This window comes from Setaria italica, chromosome II (assembly GCF_000263155.2).
Source record: "Setaria italica strain Yugu1 chromosome II, Setaria_italica_v2.0, whole genome shotgun sequence".
In the NCBI taxonomy this organism is placed as follows: domain Eukaryota; kingdom Viridiplantae; phylum Streptophyta; class Magnoliopsida; order Poales; family Poaceae; genus Setaria; species Setaria italica.
Genome location: NC_028451.1, coordinates 1,800,947 through 1,814,546, shown reverse-complemented (window position 1 = coordinate 1,814,546; position 13,600 = coordinate 1,800,947). Strand labels below are relative to the sequence as shown.

The following is a 13,600-nucleotide window of genomic DNA, read 5'->3' as shown; positions in this document are numbered from 1 at the left end:
CTAGTGCAGGTGCAGTAACTGTTGTTGTTTGTTGAAGAAAAGCAATACAATTTTTTTGTATTTTTAAAGTCTTCTCTATAACCCATGATCCATGATATTTTCCAAGAAGGCATTAGATGTTGTTGTCATGAAGAAATTAGAATAGTGTAGAACATAGATATTTGTTTAGTGAAAAATTTAGAAGGGACACGTATCATTATTCTATGAACTCCCTGGACTTATAAATAGGGACCCTCTTCCTTACCATACCATTCAACTATGGGAATGGCATATGAGTGAAGTATGGTAGAAGTAAAGGGTCAGTGATAGGCTAGCCACTAAACAGAGGGTATTGTACACTCTTATGTAATATTATTGTGTTGTAATAAAGTTCTATTTTCTATAAGTGTTAGTCTCCCGGTTGGGTCATATAGTTTCTAAGTACTTAGTGCATAAGTTGTGATCCATCGAAGGTTGGCTCTGTGCAACTGTAGAAAGCAGAACAAAGAGCTCGGAAATAAATTGTTGGCAGTCCACTCTTTATGTCATCATCAATTGAAATTTCGTCATCAGTAGGACAGTGAGACAAATTACGAACACCATGCAATGGTTATGGATGAGAAAAGTAAGAGTAGTTGCAATGGTCATAGTATATATATGATGCATAACAAATGTGTGACAATTAGTATACTAGGAACAGTGGGAATATGTATATCATCACCTTGGGACTGGAGCTAATAGCTGAAGGGATCAATCACAAAAGGATCTGATGCTTGGCGGAAGCACCACACATCACCTCCGTCGCCCTCGACTATCTCCAACAGAACATCTTCAATGGCATGACGTGCAGAATCAAGAGGTTTCAGCTTGTTGACTAACTCTGTGTTATGATTCGGTTCACCACCGGCCAATACAATCCGCATTTTCTTCAACACATGCGCGCTCTCAAGAACAAACTGGAGGAATGACAACTCGCTGTTATACCCTCTGAAATTGTTGAACACGATCTCCTTGACTTGAGATCGAGTGCATTCGACTGGATCGGCATTCCTCCAAAATTGCAGAGTTTGTTTTCCCTTGCAGCGATCAGCTTCATCGGACTGAAAACACCCACAATTAGATGCTTAAGTACATGCACATGCAAATGGAGGAGAGTGTGAAAATGGAATAGGACAGACCACGATGTGCAGTGTTTCAACATTTGGAAAACATCTCATGAAACTCAAAAACATTTCAGCTTCCTTGCGAACTGCAAACCGCAGTTTCAAAGCCAATATCTTGACACTTGGAATCACTGTGAGAGGACTTGGCCTTGTTCCAGCCTGAAATTTAGTGTGCAAGGACAAGATCAATGGTACTGCAAATAGTTGAAGAAGACAAGAAGAGGAATTGAGTAAGACCTTGATGACGATGTCGGCAACTTTCAGCTTGTGAATCCTTGGCTCAAGGTATCCAACCACCCTAAGAGTTGAAGCCAAAGATAAGTTGATAAGCGAACAGAACATGCCAACAGAGCTCCCGTTCCACAGGATCAGCCGATCGAGGGAAGGGGCGCCACGCACATCAAGGTCCTTGCTGATGGACGCCCAGAAGACGACCTGAACAACGTTCTGGCTGCGGATTTTGATGCTTGCACGGCCGTTGGTGTTGGCAACGATCGTGAACACCTTGAGCTCGGGGCTACATTCCATCATGTAATCGATGCATTCAGTGTCGATGGCGATGTGGTGGAGTCCGAGCTCCAGGAGGTTGGGGAAGACATTGGGCCCGCGAGGGAGATCGGCCACGGTGGTGCCAGGAAACGTCCAGAAGCCGAGGCGGAGGCGGCTTATTTTGGTGCAGCGGAGGATGTCGATGGGGAGGCGCAGGCTCGCGTCAGCGGCGAGACGTTGCCAATTCGGGAAGTTGACGAAGGTGAGGTCTTCGACGCCCTTCTCGGCGAGGAGGCGGGCCCACTCAACTTGCTGCAAGTTGGGGTACATCCGCATCGACCAGCGCGAGAGGTGGACGGCGCGGAAGGGCCCGGGGTGTTGCGTGAGGACGCTGGTGATGGCAGTGTAGGGAGAGAAATGCTTGGTGCGTGGGATGTGGGCGTCGCAGAGGACAAGCGGCACGGAGCGCCAGAAATGGCGCCAGTGGGTGGAGAGCGCGGATGTGCGCACGGCGTCCTTGATGGGGAGGCGGGAGACGATTTTCCGGCGGAGGTCGTCGGGGAGGTCGCTGATGCGGTCCTCGCCGTCGCTGGCCTCGTCGACCGAGAGGGCGGCGGCCATCGTGACGACGTGGTCCGCAGGAGGCAGGGATTGCTCGACGAGGCTCACGATCTCACGAGCTTCCATGGTGATACGCTCGAGGGGGGAGCGGAGGAGGGGAGAGGAGGGTTTATTCCTTTTTCTCTTTTGGAGAAGGGGTTTTGCTTTTGGCACAAAGGGAGTGGAGTGGTGGAGGATTGTGGAGCAAGAAGAAGAAGACGACGACGTCGTCCGCGAGCCCAATTCGGCCCAACCGACTCATATACGCGCGCACCGATCTGGGGAGGCGGGGAGACAAGCAAGCCCTAGTCCACCGCCGCCGCCGCCGCCGCCGACCGATGACACCCGAGCCGGGTTTGCTGCTTTGCAAGTTCTATGGGCCGAGCGGGCTTCTTGCGGGGCCCATGCGTGTTTGTCGTGTCCGAGTCCAATTCGACCCATCCGGCTCATATATGCGCGCTCCGATCTGGGGAGGCGCAGAGACAAGCAAACCCTAATCCACCGCCACCGTCGCCGCCGCCGCCGCAAGAGCATCGATGGGGCGCAAGGACAGGGACGCCCACGCCGCCGGCAAGAAGGACAAGCCGGTCTCCGTCTCCGCCATGCTCGCTAGCATCGACGCGCCACCGGCCAAGGCGACGAAGCCCTCCAAGCCCAAGTCATCCAAGGCTTCCACTTCGTCCTACTTGCGCGATGATGCCGACCTGCCCCCCTCGGATGAGGAGGAGGACGAGGCCGACCTCGCCGCCCGTGCCTCCAGGCCCCGCCCGCATCGCCCCGCGGCCGATCTCAACGCCGCGGCGCCCTCGCTCAAGGAAGCCAGGAAGAAGGAGAGGCGCGAGCACGAGGCGGCGGCGCGCGCCGAGGCCGTCCGCCGGGAGGTGCTACGCGACGACCGCGACGCCTTCTCCGTCGTCGTCGGCGCGCGCGTCCCGGCCGACGACGGGGCCGCCGCCGCTGCAGCCGACAACGTCAGGGACATCGTCCTCGAGAATTTCTCCGTGTCCGCGGCCGGCGTGAAGCTGTTCGACGGCGCCTCGCTTCGGATCTCGCACGGCCAGCGCTACGGCTTCGTGGGGCCCAACGGAAAGGGCAAATCCACCCTGCTGAAACTGCTCGCGTGGCAGCGGCTCCCGGTGCCACGGAACATCGACGTGCTGCTCGTGGAACAGGAGGTCGCCGGCGACAGCCGCCCGGCAATCGAGGCGGTGATCCAGGCCGATGACGAGCTCACCGCGCTCCGCAGCGAGCGCGACAATATTGAGGCCTCTGACGACTCGAGGGACAACGAGCGGCTCGCCGAGCTGTACGAGATGCTCAACCTGCACGGTGCGGATGCCGCCCGGGCACGGGCATCCAAGATACTCGCAGGTCTGGGATTCGATCAGGCTATGCAGGCGAGGGCCACCGAGTCGTTCAGTGGTGGCTGGCGGATGCGCATCTCCCTGGCCCGGGCTCTCTTCATGCAGCCGACATTGCTCCTCCTCGACGAGCCGACCAACCACCTTGATCTCCGAGCTGTGCTTTGGCTGGAGCAGTACTTGTCCACGCAGTGGAAAAAGACGCTCATTGTTGTGTCCCATGACCGTGATTTCTTGAACACGGTGTGCAATGAGATAGTTCATTTGCACGAGAAGAAGCTCGATGTCTACCGTGGCAGTTTTGATGATTTTGAGGGAGGTTTTGAGCAGAGGAGGGCACGGGCGATCCGGGAGCATGAGAAGTATGTCAAGCTGGAGAATGCAGCAAAGAGAAGTGGGAACAAGGCTACTCATGAGAAGGTTATCAGGCAGGCCATGTCAAGGGCCGACAAGAGCAAGGGGAAGGGGAAGAATGTATCAAATGATCACGATGGCCAGAAACAGATTACGGTACCTCAGAAGTGGCACGATTACAGTGTCAAGTTCCACTTTCCTGAGCCAACTGGACTTGCACGGCCACTCCTAGAGCTTGTCGAGGCTGGCTTCAGCTACCCTGGTCGTCCCGACTTCAAGCTGTCGGGTGTCGATGTTGGCATCGACATGGGAACACGTGTGGCTATAGTTGGGCCTAATGGAGCTGGGAAGTCCACCCTTCTTAAGCTTCTTGCCGGTGATCTTGCGCCCACTGAAGGGGAGGTCAGGAGGAGCCAGAAGCTGAGGATCGGGCAGTACTCACAGCATTTTATCGACGTGCTTACAATGGAGGAGAATGCAGTTGAGTATCTGCTCAGGATGCACCCTGATCAGGAGGGGATGAGCAAGGCAGAGGCTGTCCGTGCGAAGCTTGGTAAGTTTGGTTTACCGAAAGAGAACCATCTCACTCCGATTGCTAAATTGTCTGGTGGCCAGAAGTCCCGTGTTGTCTTTACCTCGATTGCAATGGGACATCCTCACATTCTTCTGCTGGATGAACCAACAAATCACCTGGACATGCAAAGTATTGATGCATTGGCTGATGCTCTGGATGAGTTCGCTGGAGGTATCGTCTTGGTTAGCCATGATTCACGATTGATATCTCGAGTTTGTGATGATGAAACTAAGAGCGAGATATGGATCGTGCAAGATGGCACAGTGTACACATTTGATGGAACCTTCGAGAATTACAAGGATGAGCTCATGGAAGAAATCAGAAAGGAAGTGGAAGACTAATGTTGTTTGTTTGGAAGTTAAAGGTTATAAACTTGTTCACTTAATGGGTGGGTTGTGCAGGATTGCTTGCTGTGTGTCTTAATTTCGTTTCCTTGTGTTTGTTTACTTAACAATTTGCTAAATGCTATATGAATCTGTATTGCTGTGGTCTGAATCATTCAGTTGACATGCCGCTTTCTCAGCATGCAGTATAATCTGTTCATTGAGCCATAATCCTTTGATGGTATCTTTGTTTTTCACTATTTCTTTGAATTTTGCATGGGAGACACCAGAGCTTTTTGTTGATGCTTGTGGCTTATATGTATGCGGTATTTGTCCTCACAAATTTTGCTCCCCTGAATTTGCTGGAAAATGAACTACGATCCGCCGGCTGCCGCCGCGGGAGGCACGGCGGAGATCAGCAGCTGCACGGCGGCGGCGCAGGCCAGAACAAGCAGTAGAAGCAGGACGACGGCGCTCCTGCCTGGCCTCGGGCATGGCAGCCATCAGCCCATCACGACCGACTAGCCAGCTACCTAGCTAGTTAGCTACTATATAATTGTGGATAGTATGTAGTAGGGGATTACAAGCTGGATTATATACGTCCATAGCTTATTAGCTTGCTCAACAACGAGAATGAATAATTGCCCGGTTTGCTTGCTGTCCGGCCGGGCGTGCTTGCACGTCGTCGATGATCATCAGGTTTGATCTTGTCTCTCAGTTTTGCCACCTGCCAGCATGGTTGGCCATTAAGCCACGCGATTAACAATTCGATTGCATTTTCGTTCACATGAGGCTTAACTGTATTTGCACATATAAATAGTGTTAGACCGTGCAGCCGGTTCTTTTTCTAACATCTCTCTCTATCTCGCTCTCTCCGTTCGTGACAGGCTGACAGCAATATGGTTGGCTGGCTGAATTGCCGGCTGGGAATCTGGTGACAACAATGGGCCGGGAGCTAATTTGGATCGCAGAGAATCGTCCGTCGTCCTCCACGGTCCATTTACTAGAGGCCCATCCGACATTGGATTGCTGATGACAATGATCGCGATTCACGACCAATGTTTTAAATAGTCGGATATAGCTGCCGCTATAGTTTGATTTAGCCTCTGAGAAGCTATTGATAGTCACCATTTTACACTAAACTATATTATCCGCTAATAGCTGCTATTAGCCGGATAATATAAGCTAAATGACTCCTCATTTAGCTTCTATCCTGCTAATGGCAGCTCCTGACTTCTGAGGAAGACAAGCAAGTTCAACACTATTTTCCAGCTGGAAGTTTCTAGTGTTTTTCTTTCTACCATTGCATTGTTCTTGCTTGGTTTGTATTGCAGTTAGCGATTTGTGATAATTCAGAACCGAGACACAGGATAATCCTCTGAGTTATAACATGCATTTCTGTAGCTTTAAAAAACTAGCTGTTAAAGGATTTAGCCCGAACATTGTTCGCGACCCAATTCGTAATCGAGGAGGTGTGACCGCAGCAGCCCGCTCGCTAGCTTCTTCCTCCATCCGAGTCTCCGAGAGGCGAGAGGTTTGTTTCGCATGCACGTGGCAGGCAGAGCAGCAGCTGGGGCTTGTGGCCACCCTTCCTCTCTCCTCCGAGTCATGGCGGTCATGGCCTACAGGTCTAGCACCACTAGCAGAATTGTAGAATCCATCGCCGTACTCCTCGGTATGCACGCACGGCAGAGCCGGTGCACGTGGCGGCAGGGGAGCCGCCTGCTCACAGCATCGTCAAGTGGATGTTTACTCTCTGCCTGCAGGCTGCAGCTGCCTGCCTGACGCCCTGAGCAGTCGCCGTATCCTACTACAATTTGCTCTGGTTTCACCGAAGTCAACGGCGGCCTCGCTCCAACGGTTTCCAGGATTATCCAGAAAAACGTTCCATGTTCATATTGCAGGATGTTCATATATTCTTTTCGCAGGCAAAGCTTGACTTTCTATCCGTTTGCCGTCGAAGAGAAGAAAGACTGAAAGACATCTTTATCTACTTTCTTTCCTTTTTCGTTTCTTTTTCTTTTATTCTTGGTTATGTGCATTACTGCTAGTCGGCTACTATAGCCGGCCCTGAACAATCAGGAAAGCTTAGAGGTTAGAGTAATAGGCGTCAGGGATGCTCTGATGAGGTAAAGTCAACTGCAGCAGGCGCCTACCGCCTGTAAAGTATACTGCAACAAGGAGAGGAGAGTTGTCAGAAGCGCTGGCGCGCCCCCGCCGGCGGCGGGGACGACGACGGGGACGGCGGCAGCGGTGGAACCGGCCGTACGCACACGGACAGAGGCAGGACAGCATGGCCCGCTGCACGGCGCAGCCTCTAGTTTTGGACTCCCGAGCCGGCAGCCTGCGGTGGTCGGCAGGGCCATACAAATCCTCAAATACTCGCACTGTTCCACAATTAAGGATGAGCGTGCAACGCCTCGGAGTCGAGGACGTTTAGGGATTTAAGATGCATAAAACCAAGTTGTAGACAGCTCGACTGCACCATTTGCACAGTAATTAAACAAGTCTTGACAGTGCAAGAAGAAGCTCGAAATAGTATCAAGTAGGAGTAGTAATGTGCATGGTCAATGGTTTTCCCCGAGCCAATCATCTCCATGCTTTCAGCTGTCAACTGTTGATGGCGCCACACAGCTCCTGCTTGTCAGCTAGACCGCACTCACCACCATGCGATCAGGATCAGGCACCACCCCACGCACACACACACATCGCCGGCCGGTCGAGTCGCCACGCGCGCTGCAGGGCCGCACCGCCCCACCCACCCGCCTCCACTTTCCCCAAGGTCTCGCCACCCCACTTGCCTTCTTCTCGCTCCCCTCTCGCGTCCCCGTCGCCCGCCATAAGTAGCTAGCGCTCACACCAGCAGCTACTACCTAACCGCAGCTCACAAGCAACCCCCCCCCCCCCCCAACCAGAGCCCGAGCACCGCCGCCAACCATGTCCCCGACCAAGACCACCTTCGCCGTCGTGCTCCTCACCGTCCTCGCGCTGTCGGCGCCGCTCGCCTCGTCCGCCGCCGCAAACCCGGGCGGCAACCCGGGCGGGTTCTTCGGCGCCGGGATGCCGTGGTTCGGCGGCGGAGGCGCCGGGGGCCCCGGCGCGGGCGGCTTCTTCGGCGGGTGGGGTGAGGGCGGGCGCGGGTACCGGCGCGGCGCGGTGGTGCCGCCCTCCATGGTGTGCGCGGAGCAGGGGCCCTGCCGCGGGAAGCGCCTCACCTGCCCGGCCCGGTGCTTCAGGTCCTTCAGCTACAAGGGCGCCCACGGCGGCGGCGGCGGGGGAGGCGGCGGGTGCAGCTTCGACTGCACCACCCGATGCGTCGCCACCTGCTGAACCCGCCTCCGCGGACGACGACGGGTTGGATCATATGGATGGCGCGCACGCACGTGTTGCTCTGTGTGTCAGACTGTCAGTAGCTTGATTAGCTAGCTAGCTAGTAGTAATACTACCAGTGGTTTGGTTGTGATGGAGCTGAGTGAGAGAGACTTGATTAGTGGCAGTGACGAGCGGTGCTCGTGATGTGCGCGCGCGTGTCTGTAAATTTCAGCCGTCGCGGGTCGTATGATCTGATCAATAAGACGGACGGATGAATAAAACGAGGATTTCGTGATCTTCATCGACCTTGTCTTCAGTTCTGCAATCGGTTAACGTTTTGTGTCGTGAATGATGCTGCCTGTCGGTTCCTATCTGCTGCCGGTGCATTCTTGTGCATCCTTGGCTACTGTACTACGGAGTAGCTAGCTGAGAGCCTGCAACTCAGCAGCTGGAACAAGCCAACAGCTGCAGCAACAGACAGAGACAGACGGCAGTCAGAGAATCATCCATCAGAGAGTGAGAGGCAGACCGTCAGACTCGGACCTGAATCGCATTCTCACAGCGTCTGCAGCTCGGCTGGGCCGGCCTACGAACAAACGGACGCAGCCTGAACTCCGGCCCATGCATGCCACCTTGAATCCTCCCTCGAACTTAAGCGTGGCCCATTCATACGGATGGGCCGGAGTTTTGGCCCATCGAAACAAAGGCCGAAGTCTTGGAAAAACACCCACCTTTCATGCAAATCATGCTGAATCCGTTTAAAACTTGCCACGTTTGAAACGTGTGCTTCACTTTAGCTCCCACCCCACCGGTCACAAAATAATACTACCGCGATCCATCCATCAAGCAGTAGCTCACCCGCCCTTTCACTCCTTTAATACTACGACTCACACCAAACTTCCTAGCACTAAGAGCTATAAAATTCAAATAACGTCCCTTGAGAAGTTGAGATGGGATCAATTGCGTACTCCTCCGTCCCAAAAATATAGTTTTTTCAAAGTCAAATATTTTCAAATTTAACTACGAATAGAGAAATAATTCACTGTTCACGCTTCTTCTCCATTCTCCAACCACGCCAGCACGGAAATTAAATTCATCGTAAAGTCAATATGGAAATGGGACTTTTCTGAATATGCTCGGCGAAAATGACTTTTCTTAATTTTCGCCTCCTCGTGCTGCGACCCGACCCTGTTGCTGACCATCCGGCAGGCAGACAGACCTTCTTTCCTTCTTGCAGCCGAGCTCCTGGGTTCCTGAAAAAAACAACAGGCAGCCATCTACCACACCGACACACATACCGGCACGTTGAGCATGTTTAGTTTAATTTGGCCCCAAAAGTTGAAGCCATGTGTTCTGACTAGCTACGGCCATCAGCAGATGGTATTAGTAGTGGTGATCATATTCCTTGGTCGTCGTCTTTAGCCATTTCGATCCCTAAAGAGAGTTGTTGTGCTGTTCTTCGTTGACGAGATGATCCAAGGTAGCGTAACAAGTGAGTCTATGAAAGAATACTTAGTCTTTTGCCGTTGGGTACGGTTCAGACCAACAAATGTTAGAATTTCCAATAGTGCCTGCCATACCAATCAGTCTATATTTTCACAATAGCATTGCTTTTCTATTTCCTTGCATCCATTTTTCTCTTCATCCTGATGGTTGCGTAACACAGTGACATCTTTTATTTCTCTCCCTTTTAGATAAAACACATGCATTGCACGAGTGAGCGACCGTGCATGTGCATGATCAGGTGCAGAGGAAAGGCCATGGATGGGAGACCGGCAAGATTTTAAGTAAGCCCAGCTAGCATCTCTTGAAAAATTCCTGATGACTGTACTTACATGACGTATATGATGTTGCTATGTATCCAACGACAAGATCCGCCACACATATATTATGCTCCAGCTCGATCCAGATTAGAGGATTAGCATGACACGATTGCAGGAGGTGTGATGTGATGACTGATGGTGAGAGCTCCTTACACTTGCAGGAGGTGTGATTGAATGATGAATCCGACATGCTCGGCCTTTTATCAATCGGACACGGCATGCAGCTAGGTTTCAGACAGCAGTTGTCAGTCATGTGCTAAGATTTCAGGCCATGTGCTAGCTGGTTGTGACTATCTGAGGAATTCCGGCGGATGGTATGACGGGTCGGTCCCAATTCGAGAGCTTTCGTGTTGTACGCTCCATCTATTACTGTTAGTTTCAGACTAATCAGCAGATAAAAAGGTCTACTACAAGGAAGAAGAATCGCGAGTAAAGTACTTACGTCTTTGCCATTAGTTTCAGACCAATCTGCGAAAAAAACGAATCCGCAGCTGCCTGTTTTATGGACCGTTAGTTGGTCTCAGGGATCACTTTTAACGGACCATGCTGCGACGAGGAGATCCACCAACCCACGCGCTGTACAAGACTAGGACCGTGGCCACTGGCCTGTAATGTGTGTGGCGATGTCCAGACACTGAGACACGGACGCTTCAGCCAGGCGACGCAGTTGGTCACCACGAACATGAACATGTAGTCTCAGGTGCCAAAATGCCATGACAGTAACTGCTATATAACTGCTGCATGACGCCATTACGTATATGATGTTACCATCCAACGACGAGATCCACCCTATCACTATTGTATATCCTCCAGAGATTAGAGGATCAGCGTGACATCGTATGCTTGCAGGGAGGCGTCTTGTGAGATGACTGGACTGATGGTGAGCCCCTGACAGTGACGGGCTCGTCAGTCAGACGAAGCAGGGTCTTCTCGTCACGGCTTTGGGATGAGCACGCGGCGGCGGCGGCATGCCAAATGCCATGCGATCGAAGCTACTAGCTGGGACTGGGACTGGGGAGGAGTTCGACAGCTGATGAAAGCGTGGATCGTATCGATGCATGCAGCCACCAGGGTAATTCCAAGACCACTCGATTCCTCCCATGATGCATCCAACATCCACCTGGTCGTCAGCCATTGATCGATTACCTAGTGGTATTAGAAACTTGCGAGCAGATAAAACCAAGCAGAGACACGACAATGGCAGAAAACAAGCACTTGGCATTTCCTGTCAAAGCCATTGCTTGATGGTCACTTGACGTTCACAAAGAAAAGGCAGCTCCCGCGTCCTTGTCCACCATAGTCCGCAACGCATGGGCTCTCTGGAGAAAATGACTCCGATCCGCGAGTGTTTCCGCTCCTCGTGCTCTGCTGCCCTGCTTACTGACCATGGGCGACGCATCAACACGAGTGTCGAGATCGGCTAATCCACGTGCTTTACATAGACCGGTAAAACTAGACCCGTGGCCTGCGAGACGCAACGCAATGAGGTCATGCACGAGCACGGCAGGCCGAGGGATCAACAAATTTAAACCTTGCCAGCCCTTAGTGATCAGACAAAACGTCACTGCTCCTTAGTGATGGCCAAGCCCTGTTTGGTCGCAAAAAAAGTCAGGCGAAACGGCTGGTCACTGCTCCTTAGTGATGGGAGCGGCGGGAGTATTCCGAGCTAGCCAAATGCCATGACGGGCCTGCAGGCTCCAGATGGTTTTTGTAGCATGCTGAAAGCGCGGATCAACTACCACACCCACATCCGACGTGCCCCCGTTTCAGACAGGTCCAGTCAGCACTCACCCCAGCGCCCAGCTAAGGGCAAGTACATTGCTACATATCAGCGGTCTTATAGGTCGTCTCATGCAGTGCTACGTAGGATTTTTGATGATGTGGAGAAAAGAGAGCGAGGAGAGAAAAAGAGGTCGTTGCTTCGCGAAACAACCACCTCATGAGCTAAATTGTAGGACTACGAGACAACTTAACAACCATTGTACGAGTTATTGTTGCCATGCAACTCATAATATTTTATTTTTCTTATGCACAAATTAAGGAATTATATACCACTACCAAACAACTTATAGGACAACCCATTGTACAGGTTGCCTGTTAAATCGTCTTAAGATTACGTGCCAATGCATGAGACCGTCTATTAGACGACATCAAAGATGGGTGCGACCGGATAAGACCAAGCAGACAGAGACAAGGGATAATGGCGAAAAAGATGCAACATCTTGTCAAAAAAAAGAACAAGAAAACAGGAGCACCGAACGCTTCAAAGATCCCGGCAGTGGCCGTCATCTGGCGTGCACCAAAGCAGTGCCCCGTCCCTGTCTGGCTGTCTCTACCATGGCCCAGCAGGCAAAGGCATCTAGTTCTTCTGATAAGAAAAGTATTGCAGCAAAGAAAGGAAGAGACAGCTTTTATTCTACGGCAAATGGTTCTTTTTCACGGTAGTTCTTTCAGGGAAGGAGAAAAATGAGAACGAATTAACAAAACAAAGACCGTACGTGTCTATGTGTGTGTGTGTATAAAGCCTCCTCCTTGCATCACCCGCCCATCTCCTGTTAATCCCTGCTGCTAAACTAATCGCCTTCCCTGCTTGCCAAGTTGCCATTGCCAAGAAGAGGAGCAGAGCAAGCGATCGCCGATCAGCAGGCAGCGCGCAGCTGCTGCGATGAGCCGAGGCGGCGGCGGGAAGCACCTCCACCACCACGTGAGCTGGCTGTGGCGTGCGCCGCGGCGGGCGCTGTGCGCGGCGCGGGACCTGTACGTGCGCAGCCTGACGGGGTGCGCGGGCTACCTCCCGGGGGACGCCGCCTTCGGCTACCCGTCCTTCGCCGCGGCCCCGCCGGGGTTCCGCGTCGACAGCTTCGCCTCGTCCCGCCGCTCATCCTCCGGTGGCGCCGACGCCGACGAGGACCTGCGGGAGCTCATCCGCGCCGCGTCGCAGCGGAGGGCGGCCGAGGCCGCGGCGGAGCGGCACCCGGCGGCCGTGCCGCGGAGCCACAGCGTGGCCATGGCGCGGATCGACGAGGACCGGCCCTGCGACTTCGCCTCCGCCGCCGCCGTCGTGTTCCCCAGGAGCCGAAGCTACGCCGCCGGGGCAGCAGGGCGGAGGGGCAGGGTGGCCGCGCTCGCCGCCTGATCGATGGTTCTTGCCGCGCAGCGCGCGGCCACAGAGAGCTCTGCAACTGCCAGGAGATGGGATCCTTGTGATGAACAGAAAATTACTGTATTCGTGCCAGCGTTCATAGCATACTCGATTCTTTCCTCTGTTTTTTTTCCTTAAGGATTTTTTTAGGCTGCAGAAATCTGCAGCTGCGTTCTGTAATTTGCCATGAAATTTTTACTGTTGCTGGGTGCTGTAAATAATGGCACATGATGAAAATTTTTCACTTTTTGCTGGATTAAAAGAACTACTAGAATTTCTTTTTGGACGTGGATGTTAGGTACACTTGCTGCTACTTCTGGCCGAATCCTCCAATTCTCTTCGGTCGATGAAGGTCAGCAAGGTTGCCTTACCTGCAGGGGTTTCATTTCATCGGTACTGAAATGAAGCTTTCATATGAAACAGTCCAGTATGAACAAGGTTGCTAGCATGGCATATTTCAGTTGCTCTACTAGTGACACG

The 13,600-nt window shown here is 52.7% G+C and overlaps 4 protein-coding genes across 4 annotated transcripts; 3 read left to right on the top strand and 1 right to left on the bottom strand.

Annotated features, from left to right (window-relative positions):
• Positions 1-713: 713 nt before the first annotated feature.
• On the bottom strand, positions 714-2,318 carry LOC111256261 (F-box/FBD/LRR-repeat protein At1g13570-like). The gene is made up of 3 exons (XM_022823981.1): positions 1,380-2,318; positions 1,158-1,301; positions 714-1,079 (listed from the first exon to the last, which is right to left on the bottom strand). Exons 1-3 carry the CDS (start codon positions 2,316-2,318, stop codon positions 714-716), a joined length of 1,449 nt encoding a protein of 482 aa, XP_022679716.1.
• A 449-nt stretch (positions 2,319-2,767) lies between these two features.
• LOC101768848 (ABC transporter F family member 4) lies at positions 2,768-4,861 on the top strand. Its single transcript, XM_004955343.1, has one exon. The coding sequence runs from the start codon at positions 2,768-2,770 to the stop codon at positions 4,859-4,861; it is 2,094 nt and encodes a 697-aa protein (XP_004955400.1).
• A 2,725-nt stretch (positions 4,862-7,586) lies between these two features.
• Positions 7,587-8,456, top strand: LOC101768448 (eggshell protein 2A). Its single transcript, XM_004955342.3, has one exon. It carries the CDS (start codon positions 7,781-7,783, stop codon positions 8,171-8,173), a length of 393 nt encoding a protein of 130 aa, XP_004955399.1. The 5' UTR covers positions 7,587-7,780; the 3' UTR covers positions 8,174-8,456.
• Positions 8,457-12,383: 3,927 nt separating this feature from the next.
• Positions 12,384-13,592, top strand: LOC101768049. The gene has a single exon (XM_004955341.2). It carries the CDS (start codon positions 12,644-12,646, stop codon positions 13,112-13,114), a length of 471 nt encoding a protein of 156 aa, XP_004955398.1. The 5' UTR covers positions 12,384-12,643; the 3' UTR covers positions 13,115-13,592.
• Positions 13,593-13,600: the final 8 nt, after the last annotated feature.

Excerpts from the sequence above, each read along its gene's own strand:
- LOC111256261 (XM_022823981.1), bottom strand. The coding sequence starts at position 2,318 with ATGGAAGCTCGTGAGATCGTGAGCCTCGTCGAGCAATCCCTGCCTCCT. Across the intron at positions 1,302-1,379 it reads TTGCCGACATCGTCATCAAG|GCTGGAACAAGGCCAAGTCC; the intron begins GTCTTACTCAAT and ends ACTAAATTTCAG. Across the intron at positions 1,080-1,157 it reads TTGAAACACTGCACATCGTG|TCCGATGAAGCTGATCGCTG; the intron begins GTCTGTCCTATT and ends GGGTGTTTTCAG.
- LOC101768848 (XM_004955343.1), top strand. The coding sequence starts at position 2,768 with ATGGGGCGCAAGGACAGGGACGCCCACGCCGCCGGCAAGAAGGACAAG.
- LOC101768448 (XM_004955342.3), top strand. The coding sequence starts at position 7,781 with ATGTCCCCGACCAAGACCACCTTCGCCGTCGTGCTCCTCACCGTCCTC.
- LOC101768049 (XM_004955341.2), top strand. The coding sequence starts at position 12,644 with ATGAGCCGAGGCGGCGGCGGGAAGCACCTCCACCACCACGTGAGCTGG.